The sequence below is a fragment of the Clavelina lepadiformis genome, chromosome 2 (assembly GCF_947623445.1).
Source record: "Clavelina lepadiformis chromosome 2, kaClaLepa1.1, whole genome shotgun sequence".
NCBI classification, from domain to species: domain Eukaryota; kingdom Metazoa; phylum Chordata; class Ascidiacea; order Aplousobranchia; family Clavelinidae; genus Clavelina; species Clavelina lepadiformis.
This window is the reverse complement of record NC_135241.1, coordinates 9,231,552-9,252,213: the sequence shown is the minus strand read 5'-3', so window position 1 is coordinate 9,252,213 and position 20,662 is coordinate 9,231,552. Positions and strand designations below refer to the sequence as shown.

General features: G+C 37.1%; 2 protein-coding genes across 2 annotated transcripts; one reads left to right on the top strand and one right to left on the bottom strand.

Annotated features, from left to right (window-relative positions):
* Positions 1-3,483: 3,483 nt before the first annotated feature.
* Positions 3,484-15,123, top strand: LOC143445207 (uncharacterized). Its single transcript, XM_076944135.1, has 30 exons — positions 3,484-3,683; positions 4,232-4,323; positions 4,516-4,537; positions 6,036-6,133; positions 6,213-6,438; positions 6,579-6,631; positions 6,771-6,884; positions 7,006-7,053; positions 7,155-7,311; positions 7,435-7,464; positions 7,624-7,761; positions 7,966-8,148; positions 8,260-8,445; positions 8,568-8,837; positions 9,011-9,280; positions 9,461-9,730; positions 9,812-9,952; positions 10,063-10,332; positions 10,482-10,616; positions 10,996-11,130; positions 11,631-11,765; positions 11,960-12,094; positions 12,398-12,532; positions 12,640-12,774; positions 12,891-13,025; positions 13,104-13,238; positions 13,315-13,505; positions 13,630-13,852; positions 14,112-14,242; positions 14,336-15,123. The coding sequence occupies exons 1-30, from the start codon at positions 3,581-3,583 to the stop codon at positions 14,492-14,494; spliced, it is 4,455 nt and encodes a 1,484-aa protein (XP_076800250.1). The 5' UTR covers positions 3,484-3,580; the 3' UTR covers positions 14,495-15,123.
* On the bottom strand, positions 14,871-19,370 carry LOC143445208 (thioredoxin-related transmembrane protein 2-B-like). Its single transcript, XM_076944136.1, has 6 exons — positions 18,032-19,370; positions 16,891-17,065; positions 16,672-16,748; positions 16,007-16,179; positions 15,167-15,296; positions 14,871-15,084 (listed from the first exon to the last, which is right to left on the bottom strand). Exons 1-6 carry the CDS (start codon positions 18,209-18,211, stop codon positions 14,986-14,988), a joined length of 834 nt encoding a protein of 277 aa, XP_076800251.1. The 5' UTR covers positions 18,212-19,370; the 3' UTR covers positions 14,871-14,985.
* Positions 19,371-20,662: the final 1,292 nt, after the last annotated feature.

The window sequence follows — 20,662 nt, the reverse complement described above, 5'->3', positions numbered from 1 at the left end:
AACTTTCGCAAATGACGAAGAAAAATATTCGCATCATTTGGTATTCTATCATGCTTTCATCGTGCAAACATAATTCCCGAACGTTTTCACGAACAACTTCTCTGATCAAAAATTTAAAAAATGATCAGACTATTCGCAAAACTCTACGAAGACTGTTATTAATTTTAAATAACCAAAATAAGGAAGAGGGCAAACAGTTCTAAAGGCGAAAAGTTGTGAAAGTGGTACATAGCCTAGGTTTTTGTAAACTCTAAACAGTTTCATCATCACTATTTGAATTACCAGGGTATTGCCAATAGTCAAGATTGGTTTTAGAGGGCAGTAAGCTAGCATTTAACACACCATTATCAGTAAAAACGCACTAAATATGACTTAAATTGGATCTAACTGTAAGTATAACCAGGTACCAGGATATTTTTATTATGCAGTCGAACTCAGTGATAACTCTTATTTGATTAAGGTTACCATGTTTTGTTACTTGCCTCTTACGTTTAACATGCAAACCTTTGGTTGTTGCTTACAAGACATACTGAATGCGTGTATAACTGCTGAAGCCCGGGTTGTAATCTGCACATTTCAGCAAAGTAAGTAAATAAGCAGTTTATGAAAATTTGGCACAATCGTCCTGGTGCACAGATTTTTACCAGCTTTAGCCTTTTCTTATTTTTCCTTTTTTTAGCTCATTTTTAGGGTCGGTCCAAAAAATAGAGGGAAAAAAGACACGATATGTTGGTATGTCTGCGTGTGCGTTGACTGCAGCCCGGGCATGCTGCCTATGGTGCTCCACCCCTATGGGAAGGTGAGCTGGGTCAAGCTTGTGAGAAGGCGCCAGCTTTTGACTTCTCCGAACAAGTGACATCCAAAACCAAACTCAGATGGACTTACCTTATTAAAAAAGTATGTGTTTCTCTTTCGTTTTTAAGCTTTGCTTGTTAAATCATTTTGAAAACCCAGGTGGTAAGATAATGTTTATGCAATCCTCCCGCAGAGGGCGTTCGTTACACACCCCAAAGCGCTGGAAGTCTCAATAGTTTTCAAGGTGACAAGTCTCAACTATTGCCTGCTTTATTGTTGTATGGAAACATAAAACAAGGCGCATATAGCCTGCTTAGCATGAAACAGAGATTGAACTTTCGGCTATTTTCTGAGAAATATTTAACCAAAAATGGTATTGTATAAATGTTATTAACATAAATGATGTTGTTGACAAACTTGTTATTGAGTGTGAATGATAATAAGATATGTTGAAAAATATCGAACAAACATTGATAAAATCCGATCAAAAACAAAAATAGGCTTCTACCCAATTCAGGTTAAAAGAACGAAGCTAACCATAACGCCATAAGCCTTAACGTTGACAGGAATAATCTCTTACTTTATAGCTGCTGGGAGATATACGCTGGGTAGTTTTTCAACTATTTTGACCGTAAAATTCTGTGGAAATCGCGTTGGTTAATTTAATCGTATAATTTTAGTCGGATGTAGTCTAGGCTGCCTGGGGGCACGCCGTGAACAACAACGAACCTATACATATCAAACACAAAGTTGCACGTTAACTTCATGACTAAGCGGTCAACTACATTGCAGTCTGAATACAGGCGTTTAATTTTTGATAGATGCATATTATTGATATGATTCCATCTCATACAAACTTACAATCTACACAATTGTATCAACGAAAGGGAGGCGTGAAACATATTTACACACTCCCTGCCTCAATGAGTCAATTGTTATTAACCATGCGGGTTTGCTATGATTGACAAGTGTTTTCATGTAACTCGGTTGCTATCCAGACATAAGTGCAAGACTGGAGGAAGAATTAGACAACAGGAAGTCTTGTCGCCGACAATGAATGAGTGATGATACAACTGTTGCTATAATAACTTTGGCTAAAGTCTGTATAACCTTGCTGGGTGAGTCGAAAAATGTTTTAATCCTCAATACGTACATTGTAAAGCAAGGGATGTAGACAACGTCATCGATATTTTGTAAATTAACCGATGTAAATCTGCAAAGTTATCAACAGGGGTGGTTTAATCCGCTAAAGTTTCTGACGCAGCAGTTCACTCAAGAAATTACGACAATGTCTTTGCGGTTTACTTTCTTGTCTCTGGTATACTTAGAAATTTGATGTTCCTCTTGTCAAAACTTGATTGTCTTTGTTAGCAGCATTAAACGTTTTATTCGCGTAGGCTATAGCTTTGAACGCTGCACGCCTATATGTGATATGTCTCCAATGATGTATAGGAACAGTAACGCTATCTTGTTCTGCTCCGTGATTATATATAAATAAAGTCTTACTTCAAAATGAAACGGGTTAGAAGAAATACGTTATCGTGTCTGATATGGCCAATATAAATCAGATAGCACAAAACAGGTAAGGCGTTACTTACTTGAAAGTAGCCGTACAGTTTAGGAAAAAAAGTTGGCTGAATGGTATGCGTCTGAGCACATAACTGGTGTGCTCTTCCATGCACTGCAGTGCAATGGCGGCGGTTTCATATTGCAAGCTGGTTTGACCTCTTTTTGACCCAACTGGGTTCATGCGCTCTTGGGGAACAATGCAAGATATAAACCACGAAAATAGACAAGAAATGTTAATAATTATAACTTAGTCGAAAAAGATCTCTGTTAGCGGCGCTTTTAGGTGCAACACGCATGCTCCAGTTATTTATTTACCGTAAGTAAATTAATCAACTCAAGAACGTGGTAGTGTTTTCGCAGGCAAAAAAACAGTTCTACAACAAAGGATAGAAGTTATACAGTATAGGTGTCTTAGTGGAATGCACGATCCATTGCGCAGGATGGTTTCCGCAACCGACAAATTGAGTAAAAAATCAATTTTACGCTTGGTTAAATCAGCTTTTGGCCCCGTTTCAGGCTTGCAATGGGCATAGCGTTGTAAGCTCGTGCAAATGTGAGTGAAGTCTTGAAAGTTATGCCACGTTCTTCGGAAGCTTTGTAATATTTTAAAGAATCCAAGAGTTAACTTGATTTATCAGCGCTGATTATCCTTCAAAAATTTTTGTGGCAGAAACAGAGAATGTGCGTAAGAAAAAGTGCGGTGCTGAGGAGAGCATAGACTAGTTATTACATATTTCGTTTTTTTTTCAGATTAATTGGATTCTGGCCGTTTCGCCTTGTTTTAAAGTATTCTTTGTACTAGCTTATAGTTTCGCCTCATTATGAATAGGAGCGATGTTTTAAAGCGACTAAAGGAATTATCTTCAGTTTTCTGAGTCATGCATTAAAATAAACCCAAAGGTTTAGAAAAAGGCCTACCCTGAGAAACCTTTAATAAAAAAGCGCCTTTAGGCACAGACAAAATTTTTTTTTGGTCGATGGGAAATTCAGAGTGATTGATAATTACCAGAACTGAGGTTGCAATACCATGTGTTCAGACACAGTGTCATGTCCTTTCAGGTTTAGACAAGCGATTTTCTAAGAAATTAAGAAATTTTGGTTTTGTTTGCAAGTATATAACAGCTTCTGTTTTGTAGAAATGTTACTGTGAATAGCTTTTTGGCGTGGATTTTTTGCAGTATTCCTTTCTGTTTTTCGTTATTACAAAGCCACAACTATGTGGACAGCGTTGCTTTGCATACTCCTTCTTTGTGGTCAAGTCATCGGCCAAGAATATCCCGAAGATGAATATTCCGAAGACGATTATTCATATGCTGATGGTAATCTTTCATCTCGCAACTTACTGACTTGAGTAAACTACCGTAATAGTAGGCGAAATGTGCTTTTATTTAATGGTATCACGTTTGTTTAACACGGTTCCCGAAGTAGCCTAACCGGCACACAAAAATCCTGCGCTTTAGAAAAACAAGCAATCATTTTAAGTTGGCAAAATTGGAAAAAGTCCGGTATTTCAAGTTAGCTGCTGACGCTCTGTTTTCAAAAACTAGTACAAGTACACTTTTCCCCAAAAATCAAGGTTAAAATTTTAGTAAAAATCTTCGTAAATAAGCTATTTTTATAGTAGGCCTACATACATTTAAAACTTTTTACTTTACATGCTCTCGTGATGTTACAATTACCTGATAGCCATTAGCTCATGTGTAATGCATGATTTCGTTTAATTGGTCAGTTAACAGAAAGCACGGATAAATTTATAACATTAAATACACACGTCAGTTGCTTATTGCGTGGCATTTACTAAGAAATTGCTTTGTCCACATAAATATGATTTGTTTACGGGTTTAAAAGTAAAAATGAAACTTTTCAGACTATTACGACGGCGAGTATGATGATAGCATTTATGAAGATGAAGAAGATTATGATGACACAAACGATTTTGGTAGCGGTGGATCAGGACTGGTATTTAAGCATCTAATATTCTAATACATTGTTTATTTTACACATAACAGTATTTTTAATGAGAGTTTCGAAAGCGTTGTGATCTTAGGTTTTTAACACACAATGTCTCCAGCACTGTTGTTTGCTAGAAATTGTATGTTGTTTGTATAAGTTATTATTAGTTAATATCATTTTTATTTTTCTTATTTGCAGGAAATTGATAAACCGGCACAAGGTAAGTTTACCTGTCAGCAAAAACGTTTGCAGAACTTGTTTTAATTTTTGTTTTATATTTTATCCTTAACCTCGTTTGCTGTCCCACTAAAAATTCGGTGTAGACGGCTTTCGTCGGTACATGTATGTCTAAAAACACATTTATAAGTAACTTTGGATTAAAAAAGTAACTTGACGAGCTTTCACTTACTTAAGTTCATTTGAAGTGTTAAGCAAAGTAACTATATTTCAATACGCAAATATCGGAAAATGCTTTTATTTAAAGTAAATCATGTTTGCTAAAGTGAAATAGTTTTTGTTAACCTTTTTCCGCTTGAGCTGCTGTGTATGTAGGTTTATCTATAGCCTACTTCTATAGGCTATGTTATAGCGGGCCTATCTGGGTATGTTGGGAAGACTGGAGCTGGAAGTCCCAACTTCCATGTTTACGTGAAATACTGTAAGACTATCTTTACCCAAACGCTGCTCATTAACGTTTTGGCGGTTTTCAATAAAACGGAACCCTTTTGCTTTCCTGAAAGCCATTTATTTCATGGCTGTGGCTATGTGACACGCGGGGCGGCGGAGAAATTTAAAAAAGATTCCAATTGTGGAAACCCGTCGCAGCCCTGGGTATTAAACATTGTAAGGACAAAAGTGACAGTGGAATCTTTATATCCTAAATCAGTACATTTTGACAAAATGTACGTAAATAATAGATTGAAGTGAACCGTTAGCAATTATCTTAACTTGTGTTTTTTACATCAGCGTTTTCTAGAGTTGGTGTTAAAAATTTTTGCTGTGCTACAAATGCTATTCTTGCATTGTTTGCGTTAACATCAATGACTGCATGTACTTTGCGAAACATGTACTGTACAGGAATGCCTTTTTATAATGACGCAAGGCGTGTTGGTTAAGCTATTTACACACACAAGGCAATATTCGAGGGTGTTAAACTAATTTATTCGCTCTCCACAGATCATAACGTGTGACACATTCTTTCTAGCCCATTCTACTTTATTCTATTTTGGAAAACATGTTACATTTACAAATAACAGTCACAAATTTCTGTTGAAGAAGAAGTTTATATTTTACGTTGAAAACTAAACCTTAAAAAATATACTTTTCAGTCAGAAAATAGAAAACTTTCAAAATCGAATTTCGAATTACAAGCCCCAAGCTATATATTCAAAAAGACATACTAATGACACATGTACTAATAAACAATATACTATGCTTTCTTATACGACAATCCCTGTGACAGCCAACACCTGTGACTATTAGCCCCACTTTTTCCTATGTGCTGCCAATTGCAATATTAGTCGCTGTTAAAAAATACAACTGTTTGTGAGTGTCACATACGGAGTGCTGTTGATAAATCGCGCAAGATGATTAATATTAAACCTTAAAGGACAACCCCTAATGTTTTCTAACTGGAAATTGCTTTGTTATGACGGTATTCCTGCATTTAAGTGATTGCTGTTCAACTCTATAACTTCTAAGGTTTGAATGTGCTTTAGGAACTTTTTTGATCACCTTCAAGCTTGCATTTAAAAAGTCGTTACTTTCTGATACATCGAAGAAATTCACAAAAGTCTCCAACGACATTAACCGTGATGTATTCATGTTTTATCGCATTGCTTTTTATTTACCGTTTCACTGTTACTTGATTGATGAGATTCCATTTCTTTTGAAAGCTCACAACGTACATATCTGATGAACTGCAATCAATCGAAGATGATTTTGAAATACTTGTGAAATCTTTTGAACCTGCTTCTGGAGCAAGGGCACGAGAGACGAGAGCTGTAGTTGAAATCGGTTTTAGAGAATACACAGTTCCAACTTCGGCTGAGTTGCGTGATGTGATGTTGCGCTTCAGTGATTCTGGTCGAATAAAAGGGAAAAAAGTTACTGAGGTTTCAGGTGAAATATTGTAACAGTCTACAATAAGCTAGTACCTATAGATTTATGCTTAAATATCAATACAAACTGGTAACCATTAAATCAATACAACTGGTGATTAAACTCCTTGTACGCTTGTAGAAAAATGTTTTTGTTAACAGAAGTCGTTGCCGATGAGGTTCCCTTACCAACACCTTTACCCACTTTGGAAGAGGTATGTATAGCAGAGGTCGCTTACTGATATATGGGCACACTTTTCTGCCAAACGATTGGACTTTATTAAGCCTAGTAGAGTTCAAAGCATTTTTCATTGGTCTGACGACTATTTACAACTATTATCTGATTTATTTCAGCCGGAGGTTATTGAATACAACGTTCTGGTTACGTATAAGAAGAAGTTTAATCGAAAATTAAATAATCCTGAGTCTCGTTTATTTGAAAGGGAAACTGCTGCCGTGCAAGAAGAGGTGTGTAGCAGATGAGAGACAAGCTTTATACTTTACAAGATCTTTATTATATTTAAGTTATAAAGCTTTTTACGTTTAATGGAGAACATTTTGAAACAAATTTTAAATTTTTATTTTACAGATGAACTTGTATCTCATCTTGGGCAAACGCATTAAAGAGTCAGATATAGTAAGTTTAATCACAGGATCGATTTTTTTTGTTATAAGCATTAAAAGTCGTCTTTATTTACGTAAGATTTACAAACTTAAGACTTGATTAAAATATTTCAGATTCAATTGAATGTTCGTGAATTTGAAGAAGCACCAGACAGAAATACCGGAGTGTATATGACCATCGATCTGACCAACACAACTCCCAAAAAATTACGTCGAGCCTTGAATGAATTAATAAGTGAAACAATTCAAGGAAGCAGAATATTGACCGCTGGTATATGTTTATGCTCATGTCTCAAAATATTATAACCTTGAAAGCAAACGAGTTTGAAAAAGTTCTCATTATAAAAATTTGCAAATTGACACCATACTGCTAACGAAATCATTTCTTTTTTAGAAATAGTAGAGGAAGAGGAATCTACACCAGGTAAGTATCGTAATGTAATAAAGTTGAATTAGTAATGCATTTCTTTTGTGAACTGAGTTACATATGACGACAGAACAAATTATATGGAACTCCATTAAAAAATAGCCACCAAGAAATAGGAGGTATTATTGTTGTATTCTAATGAAAACGATTTTTCAGCGGGACCGTTCCCTGAAGACGTGGAACCAACCCCTGGACCTCGAGGCGATAATAATGGTGAGCCCGTACCACCAGATGACACCGAGGAACCTGTTCCCCCGGATGATGGGACAGATGAACCGGTTCCGCCTGATGCAGGTTAAAACTTAATTGAATTCAGGAAAAATAACCAACTAATGAAATATGACATACTATAATATGACATACTAACGCGTCCTTTTAAACGGAAATACCTGAAACTAAAGTTAATGCAAAATAACCACATCATGTAAAGTAAATTATTGTATCAGTAAGCTATACTATTATGCTTTGTAATTGTTTTAACCTTTTCACTTTTACTAGAGTCGCCTGATCATTGCGAGCAACTCAGATCACCAGAAAACGGAAACATAGAATGTAGCGCTGACAATAGCATTGACTCTGAATGCATATTCTCATGCGACGATGGAAAATATCTGGATGGATCAGAAACCGTTGTCTGCCAAGACGATGGGGCATGGACAGATAGTATACCGTTTTGTAGAGGTGAATAATAAAAAAGATGATTCGATAAGATTTGAAATTAGTATTACAGAAAAAGTCCGTTGACTTTGAAAAATGGTACGTATTTCATAAGCCATGGCCTTTGCTGTTTAGATATCATATGCCTGCCCAATTTGGAAGAAAGCGATTTTCTTAACGGGGAAGTTTTTTGCACTAACGACAATCAGTATGAATCCTTTTGTACTTTCGAATGTGACGACGGTTACGAATTGCTGGGCGAGCCTTCAACCACGTGCGGGAATCGAGAGTGGAGTGCACGACCGCCTGTCTGCGAGCTAAGTACGACACATGCGTTTCAGGCACGTTTCAGTTAATAGGCGACTCAGTTCAAGTCTCATATAACCTTTGGCGCTTTAACTTCAACTAGCTTGCTGTTTCAACATATTTATACCTTTGCACAGTACCTGTTGATTGCGTGGTTGGATGGAAAACATGGAGCGAGTGCTCAAGCAACCAAAGGTCCAGGGAGCAATATATAATTGTAGACCAAGTTGGAGCTGGTCAAGCATGTCCACGACTAGAAACCGAGACTGAGGACTGCATTGACTGCGTCCTTGAATGGAGTGACTGGAGTGAATGCGCTGATGGTGAAAGGAGTAGAAACCAAATTGTTGCCGTTCCATCTGTCGGAGCAGGAAAAGAATGCAGCAAACTTCAAACGCAGCGCGAAGGTAAGTGTTTAAATAAATCAGAAGCTACAAACCATGAGCGGTGATCGATGAAGTATAGGAGCAATTTTAACGCAGTCCTGAATTCAACTAAGAAAATTAATCGATAACTTCATGCCATCCGCCTTGGCACATACAGAATGTAGATTACATAACATACACGTTTGACTTCGCAGATTGTGTTCACTGCGAAGTGACTTGGAACGAGTGGGGCGAATGTGCTAATGGACTTCGTTCAAGAGCGCAGATTGTACGAGTTTTCCAAGTTGGTAAGGGCGATCCCTGTCCCAATCTACAAACTGAAGAAGAACAGTGTATTGATTGTCAGTTGACATGGGGTGATTGGAGTGAATGCGATGCTGGCATTCGGTTTAGAATGCAGTATGTGTCAGTCGAGGCTGTAGGAGCAGGAGAAAAATGTGGCGAAGCTCAACGCGAAGAAGAAGGTGTGTTCATCTAGTTACTTAAGTCTTGTTGTCTTAAGATTTTACTCTACTTTCATACTTCACTAAACGTCAGTTTATTCTAATGTAAACAAAATGCCGTGGCTTGTTTGACCGGTAACCATATGGAGTCTACTTACTATAAATATCTTGATTTCCTTGTTAAATTTTGTGCTTTTTTAGGATGCCTCGACTGTGAAGTGGCTTGGGGTGTCTGGTCTGCATGTTCCAATGGTGAGAGGTCAAGGTCTGAAATTATTCTGGTAGACCAAGTCGGAGCTGGCGAACCGTGTCCAAAGCTTACTACAGACGTTGAAGTTTGCATAGACTGTATACTTGACTGGGGCGATTGGAGTGAATGTGCTAACGGTGAAAGGATTCGCAGCCAGTTTGTTGCAACAGAGCCAATTGGGAGTGGAGAAGCATGCGCTGAACTTCAAACCGAAGTCGAGGGTGATCATTTACGTGATTTAGCACTTGTTACATGTATAATGTAAGTTTTTGTTCTTCCTTGAACTCGTGTTTCTTGCTTAGAATGCGCTGATTGCATTATGGCATGGGGTGATTGGGGTGAGTGTTCCGACAAGGGAAGGAAAACACGATCACAATACGTACAATCACCTGCAGTGGGCGCTGGAAAACCCTGCCCAGCAAACATTACCAGACAAGTTGAAAGTATGTGAATCAGTTTTGTAAACCATTGTCGATTTTAGGTTTGTCTGTGGTATATATTTTCAATTATGAAAATCATTTCGTAAGGATAATTTCATAATGTGTTTACAAAGGGTGCGTCAACTGCGAAGTTATTTGGGGGGAATGGAGCGAATGTACAAATAATGTCAGAAGAAAGTCACAAATTATCAGCGTGGAACCAGATGAAGGCGGAAGAGCATGTCCAGAACTTTCCGTTCAAACCGAAGACTGCATAGATTGCGTATTAGCTTGGGATGCTTGGAGTGAATGCTCTGACGGAAGACGGGAAAGACATCAATTTGTCCAAGTTGAGCCAGTAGGAGCTGGTGATGAATGTCCTCCTCTAGATGACCAAACGGAAGGTTGGAGAATATGTTTTGAAGCAAAGTTTCATTAACCTTCAGCTGACTCACAGCTGCCAGGAAGACCGTGTGATCGCATGCTCCTTTATTTTAAATTTACTTTTGATACTCTGTTTTACAGTTTTTATTTTTAATAAAAATTTACACAGTTTGCATCGACTGTCAAGTGGAATGGACAGAATGGACAGAATGTTCTGATTATGAACGAACTAGAACTCAGTTCGTTTCGGTCGATTCTGTTGGTGCTGGTTCTCCTTGTCCATCTTTGCAGACGGCAGTCGAAGGTATGCTAAATTGTAGTATCTTGAAATTTAAGAAATTAATATTTCGATTTTACGACTTATCAGGCTGTGTCAAGTGTGCCGTTTTGCTAAATGAAGTTTGACGCTGTTGTAAAAGCTGGAACACAAGTTTTTAGTGACGAGTTTTCCATAGCTTTTGAGTAAAAGATCCCATAAGCAGAAACACAAAAAGAGACACTTTAGAATAAGAATATAACTATTGCATGTGCATATATCGATAGAAGATTTTTTGTTTGTGTTTCTGATATAAATTGTTTTTTTCCTTTGGCTTTTGTATATGATTTATGTGGTATTCACTATAGAACTACAACTATACAGTAGTTAGTTTCTAATTAATTACATTGCTGCTTTAAAAACACAGATTGCTTTGATTGCGAGGTCATTTGGGAAGAATGGACTAGCTGCAGTAACGGAAAGCGCTCCAGGAAACAAATTATTTTAGAAGATTCAGTCGGGGCGGGAGAACCATGCCCAGAATTGGGAATGGAAGAAGAAGGTATAAACATGCAATTCACAGAATATCGATAAATTGTCTGGCACAACAACGCCCAACTTTAAATGCTTTTTTTAAAGGAACGTATTCAAAAGCTGAACTTCCTCTTATACTGCAGAAGTGAAACGTTTTGCTGATTAATTATCGTAGCATATATTTCAAAAAATAATGCTTCTGTTCAAATGGTTTTAAGCTATATATTTTACAAGATAATTTGGCCAAGCACAACTTAGTTACATAGAATTAAATTCATGACTATGGTATAACGTTCTGCGAATTCGAGTAGGGTGTTATTATACATATAATAAATTCATTTAATAACTTGTTAAGTGCACTTTTCTTTTCTCCCTTCCTGTATGTTGGAAGTTGGATGTATAATTTTCCCCGCCGTCTAGATAGTTTTGTTATTTTACTCATATCTTCCGAAAATGTCATGTTCGATTGTTTTTACGTGCTTTGGTTTTTGTCGTTTTCTTGCGTTAAAATGTTTGTTGTTGACTTAGAGTGCATTGACTGCCAAGTCGAGTGGAATGACTGGGGACAGTGTGAAAATGGTGAAAGAAGGAGAAGCCAATATATTGCTGTTGACCCGGTAGGAGCCGGAAAGCCATGCCCGCTGCTGGATAGCCAATTGACTGGTAAAAAATCTATAACAAAAATCATTCATTATGTAACGTATGATATTTAGCTTATTTTTAGCTATTTAGGTAACAGTATGCCAATTTTCTGCTTTTTTGCTTTTCCCATTTTTTTTATTCAGGCTCAACTTTTCATGAAGTAAAACTTGTTAAGTTTTATACTACAGTATTACAGTTAAGTGGGTTAATTTCAGATTGCTCAAATTGCCTTGTTGGCTGGTCCGACTGGTCAGAATGCGCTGACGGTGAAAGAAGCCGGGAAGAAATTGTTATGAAACCGGCCGAAGGTGGTGGCGAACAGTGCCCACCCCTTTCGTTTGAATCGGAAGGTGTTTTGTTATTTTAGTAGCTTAAGTGGAATTTTTTAACAACAAGCCATAGCTTTTCTCTTAGTTTGAAACATAAAAAAATGAAATTTGTGGAATGATCTATGTTCTGCTCGTGCATAATAATTTGCCATTAACGTCAGAAAGGGTAAAATTTTATGTCATCCAAGTAGCTTACTCGTTTTTTTCACGTGTGTAATTACAGTTCGGAGATATCCAAACGTTCATCACGCTTAATATTATTTCAAATTAATTAATTTATGCGGATCGAGACTATAGAAATAAACCATGACATTTTTATTTTAGTGTGCATTGATTGTGAACTCGCTTGGGCTGATTGGAGTGCATGTGAAGAAGGCACTAGAGTACGCTTCCAGTACATACGTGTAGAAAAGGAAGGAGCTGGAGCTGAATGTCCAGAATTGCTACCTGATAGCGAAAGTCAGCAAAATACTTTATAAATTTTGCAAACACTTGACATACTAGTAGTATGTTGACTTAAGCATTTTCTTGACTCCTTGATTTATTTAACTGTACTTTGTTTGTAGTATGCATACATTGTGAACTGGCATGGGGCGATTGGAGCGAATGCAAGGACAACGAAAGAATAAGATCTCAATACATTGCTGTAGCGGCTGAAGGAGCAGGAAATGCTTGTCCTAACTTGAATTCGAAGACAGAAGGTAAATAAAAAGTTACTTGCTTGTAATTGTTGTAACATTAGCTTCAATATTTAATCGAAATTAATGGTAGTATGTGATTGGTTTATCGCTTCAAGTCAGTAACTAATCTGTTTCAGTCTGTGTGAATTGTGAAATGGCATGGGGAGACTTCGGAGAATGCGCAGGAGGTGTTATGACAAGGCTGGAATATGTTAGGACACAACCATTTGGTGTTGGAAAAGTTTGCCCGGACGTCAGGACGGAAAGCAAACGTAAAAAAGAACTTTATTAATAGGCTAATAGCGAATGGCGATTCTGTGTTGCTGACTACAAGAAAATTCTATTTGCAGCTTGTGCTGACTGTGTCCTTGAATGGGGTGATTGGAGTGATTGTGAAGACAGTAAGCGGTCAAGGACCCAAGTTATATCAAAAGAACAATTAGGCACAGGATCCCAGTGCCCATCCTTACAAACTGAAACTGAAAGTAAGTTCTTATTGTAGGGCGGTATATAATAATTTCTCAGCCTAAAATGGTTGAACTTAATCTGTCGTTCGTTTAGATTGTCAAGAACCTACTCCTCCTGATGTGGCCCCATCTGTTGAAATTCTTAGCGATGAAGTTCTTTGCCGTTTCACAAGAAACTTCCTGGGATATGGAGGTCGACCACGCATGCGTGATTTACTCGTACTAGGAGACGAATCTGGCAGTATAGGATGGATAAATTTTGATAAAATCAAGAATAATTTCAAGGTATCTTTTAATTGACTTTTTTGCCTGAGGTAGAAAATATTTGCTAGAGTTCTGACTTAGGTCTATTTATACGTAAAGAAATAATTATAACTTAATGAAAATGCATCTTTATTTCCTTTTTAAGGCGATTGCAAAAAATGTCAATGGTGGAATCGGTAGCCAAGCAACTCAAATCGCTATGATGTCTTTTGCTCGATGGTCGCGCACGCAGTTCGATTTTGATACCTACGAAAATGCAGACGACATGACTGATGCGATGAGTAAAGCTATTTATCACGGTGGTCATCGATCTAAAATTGGACAGGCTCTTATTGAAGCCAACGCATGGATGTTTCAGCAATCAGAAGGTCAGTTACAAGAGTTGCAACACGATATATTGAGAAATATTCCATGATTTGTCCTAATCAATAGGACCCATTAAACTCAATTTACTGCAGCCTATATTGAGAACTTACTCACCAAAATTCAATCTAGTCCAACTTGCAATAGCTCAAAATGGTGTTATTTTACTCGAGTTAATTTGTTGTGCTCGACTTAATTCTTGAGCATTTCCACTCGAGGAATACAAAATTCAAGCAGAATAAAGTTGGATTTTAATGTTGACAGGCATGCGCAGTTTTCCAGGATATGATGACAACATAAATCACGAAATTCTGATCGTAACAGACGGATGCAGGACTTCAAATGGGTATTTCTTGAAAAAGGGCCTACGTACCATCAAGAAACGTGGAATTAAGGTGATAGCTTGAGTGTGCGCTGTTGAATTCGAATTTAAATTTCTTGTGGATGTAGAATGTCGGACTGAGTTCAAAATTATTACCTCATTTTAGCTTTCTGTTTTGGGAATTGATGGTTTCGACCACAACCCTGGTTGCAAGGAAACAATACGAAGTATGGTGGACGATGCTAATGACCTGTACGAAGTCGGAGATTGGAATGATTTAGACGATTTTAATCGCAAACTAAACGAAGAGGTTTGCAGACCATGAAGATAAAAAACGTTGGGCTTCACACCGATGACATACTTTACGCTATGTTTCGAAAAGAGCCCATTTCAGTAGACCGCAGTGGTATGAAAACCCGATGTTCGAGCTTTTAGCTTCAAATATAGTCCTTGCTGTTGCTTCGCATTTTCGTGCAGTATTAGTTCAAATCGTTGTACATAATGCTAACGCTTTATATAAACTTTCATGTTATCATTTAATTCCTGTTCTCTCTGTCCCTTCGGTGCACTAAATGCTCATATACTTTTTTTGTAAGCGCAGAAACTCATAATTACGTAACCTTTTAACTATCGAAAAAGAGATAATTTTCATAAATATTTTCACTGCTTTGGACGGCTTTGCTCTGTTTTGCGCAAACAAGTACACTGAAAAATTGTTTTAATAGCTTGGTAAAATAAGCCGTACAAACAAAACAACAACACACATGATTTTATGTAAATACGTTAAGACATAAAATTGCGATAGGCCCATAGAAGCTAATCGATTTTCTTGTTGGCTTTTTTCTTTGACTTCTTGCATTTACTTAAAGAATCTTCATACAACTTATTCAAGTTGAAATCCCGTGTCATATTTTCCTATGGTATTGCATATTACACAATCATGGCTTGCTTTTATTTTGAAGATAACACTAAGCATATGACATAAATTAATCTTTACCTCAGAAAAAACATATTTCAAAAGTTTTTTGTTGTGGCCAATCATTGGTCGCCAATCAACTGGTTTCCCATCCTCAAAAATGATTACTGTAGGTAGCTGTTGCGACAAGGTAGAAGTACTTATTCCATACCTGAAGACAATATAGGTAGCATTACAAATGATATACTGCCCACAACAGATGGCCATAGCATGTATTGCACTAAGTTACGTTTAACAAGCCGTGCTTATAGCCCATTGACTGGACACAGCTGAAGTAACATCAAGGTATTGCAACCGCATATATAATTTTTATGTGGTTCGTGTAGACTTGTAGAGCGTGGACAAATCAAATCAGACAGGAGTGCTTTTGCTCTGCAGGCGGTGGACACAGGCTGCCTATGATTAACTTTTTTATCTGGTTTAGTAGTAACTACCGTATACCGTACCAAAGCCGTATATAAACGTAATATGGGTGGTGCAATTCCAAGGAAACCGGCTGCCGAAGCATTTATGTTTAAGCCTATCATGTACTTGTACATGCAATTTCCCTGGATCCTGATAATGTCTCACATGAAAGATTTACACTTATAATTATTGCTAATGGAAAAGGGTTACCACACAACGAATTATGGCGTTGACATGGTTACAATATAGTGGCCACTGTATGACCAATACTGTGTACCTAACAAACCAACTGAGCTTGGTGACTATGAAACGTGTCTTGTGTAAACATAACTTGCAAATATTGAGGTTGCTGAGAAGCACCACAAAAATGTAGCTACAGACATGTTGATAGTGAAGCAAACAAGACCATACAAGATTTAAGATAGTCTGCACTTTATTTTAATGGCAACCAATTACCTTTCAGCAGCTTTGGGATATTTCCCAACATCAACTTTTCCAAATCGAAAGAAATCTGTAGCGTATTCATTGGAAAGACATGCAAATGCGGGCATGACTGCATGACATGGTGGAGACCACGTGGTATAAAATGCAATCATCCACGAGACCCTTCGATCTTCGGCAAGTGTTTCCTACATTCATGATACAAACAACTCTTGCAAATCCTTTGAACTGGAGCTATTTGAAGTTTTACACCTAATAAAACACTAAGGGTTTCTCTTCTCTGGGTAAACTTACCACCAAGATGTACAACTCATTTATTTGATGGGTAAGTTACTAATTTAGTAAATACGAATAGCATTTACAGTTAAAAAACAAACTGGAAGTATAAAATGAACTAAGTAATTATGGCATTAAAAGTAGTGACAAAATTTTTGCAAACCAACGGTTTGCATGAGTACCCAAATTTATATTTGTCGGCTACATATAACCTTACAACAATGTTAGCGTGTGTTTGTTTGGAGGTGAAATTGTTGTTGGACAGTTGAGAGGGAGTAAGTAAGTGTAAAAAGATTAAGAGCCCCTGCTTAAAAAGACCTTCAATAGAAAATCGGTAATTTATATACACAATCAATATATTGACTAGCTATTGAACATACTTCAATAAAATCAATAACTCATACCTCCAAAGTCTTATCACTGAAGTAAATTATTTCCTCAGGACCATCAACAAAATTTTCAGGAAATATATAAATGCGCACTGAACAAGACAATTTGCATGAGGTAACAAAATTATACAATACAAAATAAACCCATAAAAGGTTTTTGGTAGAATATTGCATACATTTTCTTATGTGAAAATTGATAATACCAAGTTAATTGTACTGTAAGTATATACACACCAAGGCACAAGAAAGAATAAGCTATGCCAAGTCTTGGATCAACACGATAGAATAGAACTGCATTTGCCAATTTTGAATATGTAAGACTGCTGGTAATCATCTGTTGCACTGAAACAGCAGTCCGATTTTTCAGTACCATCAAACAAAGATAAAAAATGAACATCTCCACCTCTCTCTGAAAAAATTTAATTTTGCAATACTGATTTTACAACAAAAAAGGCAGAATATACGACAGCACTCTAAAGGTTAAGTTTATTACCATATTTCTTGCCCTTTTTAAAATACTATGTTTAACACAGTTTACAACATCATCAACTTTCAATAATTATTTTCGTCAACTATTAAAATAAATGACAAACTACAAAAGACATGAATAATTGAAATAGCCTTTAATTACATTAGACAGTAAGCCTTGTCTAATAAAGCATACATTTAAAAAACAATGAAGTTATTTATGTTATCAAGTATAGATGTACCAATGTCAGCTTCTATTGATGCCGAAGTTTGTGACCATTTACAGAAACAGCAGTTAATGCGATGTAGTATTTTTCTTGCATGCTGCTTTAATATAATATATGATTTTTAGGTTTTTTAAACCTTGACAGCTAACTTGCCACCTTTGCTGTTGTAAACTTGTATTTATACGGATGCACACGGCATTTTGTTAAGGTGTTTTCAGACACCGAAACAGTCTCTTAAAATTCTTCAACAGTGTCTCAATATTTACATTACTGCAACTACAGCAGAAAATTAGCGTTTACCAGTTAATTTTTAATAAATTGCAGTTTATTTTTTAAATTTTTTAGAAGCTGCCAAAGAAAAACCCTGTACGCTTTTGATAATAACACGTGTTTAAAGTGACAGGCTGCTTTCAGTCTACTGTCTGTGATGTGTAGACCTATGCAATAAATGCATGTAAAGTGTAGTCCTTTTTCGTTAAAAGTTTAAGAGATTTTACTTCGATACGCATAAACGTTCTTGGTTAAACGAGCTAATAAAAGGTAGAGAAGCATTTCCAGAAAAAAATCAAAGGTTGTACAAAACATCGAGCAATGCATCAGCAAAAAAAAGCGATGCCAATGCACCGGGCAGTTAGCATCGGTACATCTCTATTGTCAAGATATGTGGCAAAGCAACTTACCCATTCAAATTTACATTTGATGCCATCCTGGTTAGGCAGATATTGACATACTGGTTGTACTTTGCGCGTTAGCACAAACAACAAGCTCATAAAAATACTTGAAAGAAGACCAGGAGTAATTGATTTTTTCACTGATTTGGAATTTTTCAACAGAAAGTATAATGGTGTAAGTATAGCCATTTTTAAATGAAATCTATACTGAGGTGCATAATTTATTGAACTATTACAACTGATTAGGTTACTGGTGTATAAAGTAATGTATAATTAAGTAATTTTAAAACAACATAGCATAGGTTATATCAATTATGTAGTGACCAATGGGTTCTGGGCCTTGTGGCTGCACTACTCTTCCATAGCAGTACCGCATAGCCTAGTTAACACCTTGCACAGTTTTAAGCAATGTATTGAAACCATGGCCACTGCTAATTGCACTTGCTTAAACAAAAAAAGACCATAATGACAGCCTCAGTAGTTAAAATAATTTTGGCGCCTACTTCTTACAGTTTATTTTGCTGGTTAAAAACAACCAGTAAAATTAGTGTTTAAAACAGATATCTCCAAATAAAAAAAAACAGGAACACCAAATTTTTCCCCAATTACTATCATATAGGACGGCACCTTGTCTGCACAGACATCAAGCAGCCTAAGGCCACGAGTTGCACTGCACACCGGGTGATTCCTTGGACACGGGAATTTTGCTTCTGCACCCTCAAGATCTCGGCAAAAACTGCCATACTCCTACGCTCCTGAGATCTAGTGAAAACTACTATACTCTGCAGTCCAGCAGAAGGCACCCTGGTGCAGGACGAGTATAAGAACGGTGTGTAAAATGGTTTATTTTGCAGTCTGCAATAAACAATTGCTTAAACACAAAGCCCTCCCTCGTTTTCGGTGCACCAATTCAGTCTTGAAATATTTCGAGGGTGCAATTGCCGTTGTTTCCACTGTGGAAAGATGGTGGCTGAGAGCTTAAACGTGTAAAAACTAAATTACAGTGGCTGCAGTGGTGCTACAACGATGAAAGGTTAGCAAAACCACCTGTATAAACCCAAACATGTTAAGGTAAAAATAAAAGCTCCAACAAAAACACGAAGAAAAGTTATGAAGGAGTAGGACAGGTTAGGTCTATGTAATGCGATGACCGTGCGATTTTAGTTAAAATAAGCTAGTCTGATTTTGTGGTAGAATTATATTAACCATCAGTCCCTAGCACACATTTCTTGCATTCAGTACCACCCGTCAATAGACACCCCAGCATCACTTAACCTAAGCTAACTTACTGCGGCGTGTCTTTACAATGCTACTAAGCCTATATCGAGTCTTTCACTCTTGCACTGATGACAACATGAGTGAAGACAGGCAGCTGCAATTTACTGTTAAATACCAGATAGGCCGAGAGGAGGTGTTTAAGGTCGAGGGAGGCTGGAAAAGGGCGGATCCTAGAAATTAATTACAAAAAGATGTAACATAGCATATTTCATAAAGTTACGCAGGATTACAGAAAAAGGTTGTGTTTGGAAGTGATAAATTAATTAACTCTTTAAACTAAAACTTCGCGCAGTTTTGTAAAATTTAGATTTTCCTTTAATAGTCATCACGGCTGATTAAATTTCCTGTGCTCAAGATCCAAGTTTTTATTTGGTGAATCCCCATTTGTAATACCATGTGGTGGCGTTCAGCAGTAGTTGTTATATATGTAAATTTGATAATTGGTATAATGGGATTTGTAGGTCGACATTTGGATTACCAGATATCCTCAATTTTTTGCTGACTTCAAGAGTTCAATCAATTATCATTTCAATTGTAACCATACGTGGCTGTTTAGTTGACTCTATTTGGTAAGGTCACGTATTCTTATACGTCAACACAAAAATCAAATAGAGTTAAAGACAAATTCCAACTTGTATAACCAGTAATCGTAATGCGGTAAGAAAGCTGTCGAACGTAAAAGAAATGATTGCAAATGTCGAAACACCTTGACATGCACGTTTAAATACCAAAAAGTAGACAAGTAATCAATAAAAGAATGCTACAAGTTGCGCATGCGAAAACCTACACAAGCAATATATGTAGGCTACAACGTGGATACACTCACTCCGATACAGTACACTGATTGGTGGGAAACGAAATTGACAACCTACGCGCATTTGCGTGAGCATAAAAACAAACATTAATTACTTACACGATCGTCGTCATTTTTTGACAAGCTACCCAAACGTTCTGGATAAAAATACATTTGTTGTGTTAAATTGTCCGAGCGATAACCAGTGGGAATCGTCGACTTGTTCAAGGCGACGTGATAGAGTACAGAATCAGTGAAACGCTGTCGGCTGTTGTGAGACTGTATTGAAATGACCAAAGAAAAAAACGGCGAGGCAACGTTGCTGCCGGAGTGGATCGTAATAGAAGGCAAAACCGTCAAGTTAACAGCGAGGCATACCGATTTCGACGAAACAGTTGGCGGTTAGTTGTTGCAATCCACTTGACTGAGATTGATGATAAACATGAAAATAGAGCTTTGCGCGGGTCACCAATGTAGCCGTAGGTGGCTGTTTAGTTAACTCCATACGGTAAGGTTGCGTATACTTTTCTGTCAGCACAGAAACCAAACATAGTTAAAAGCAAATTCTT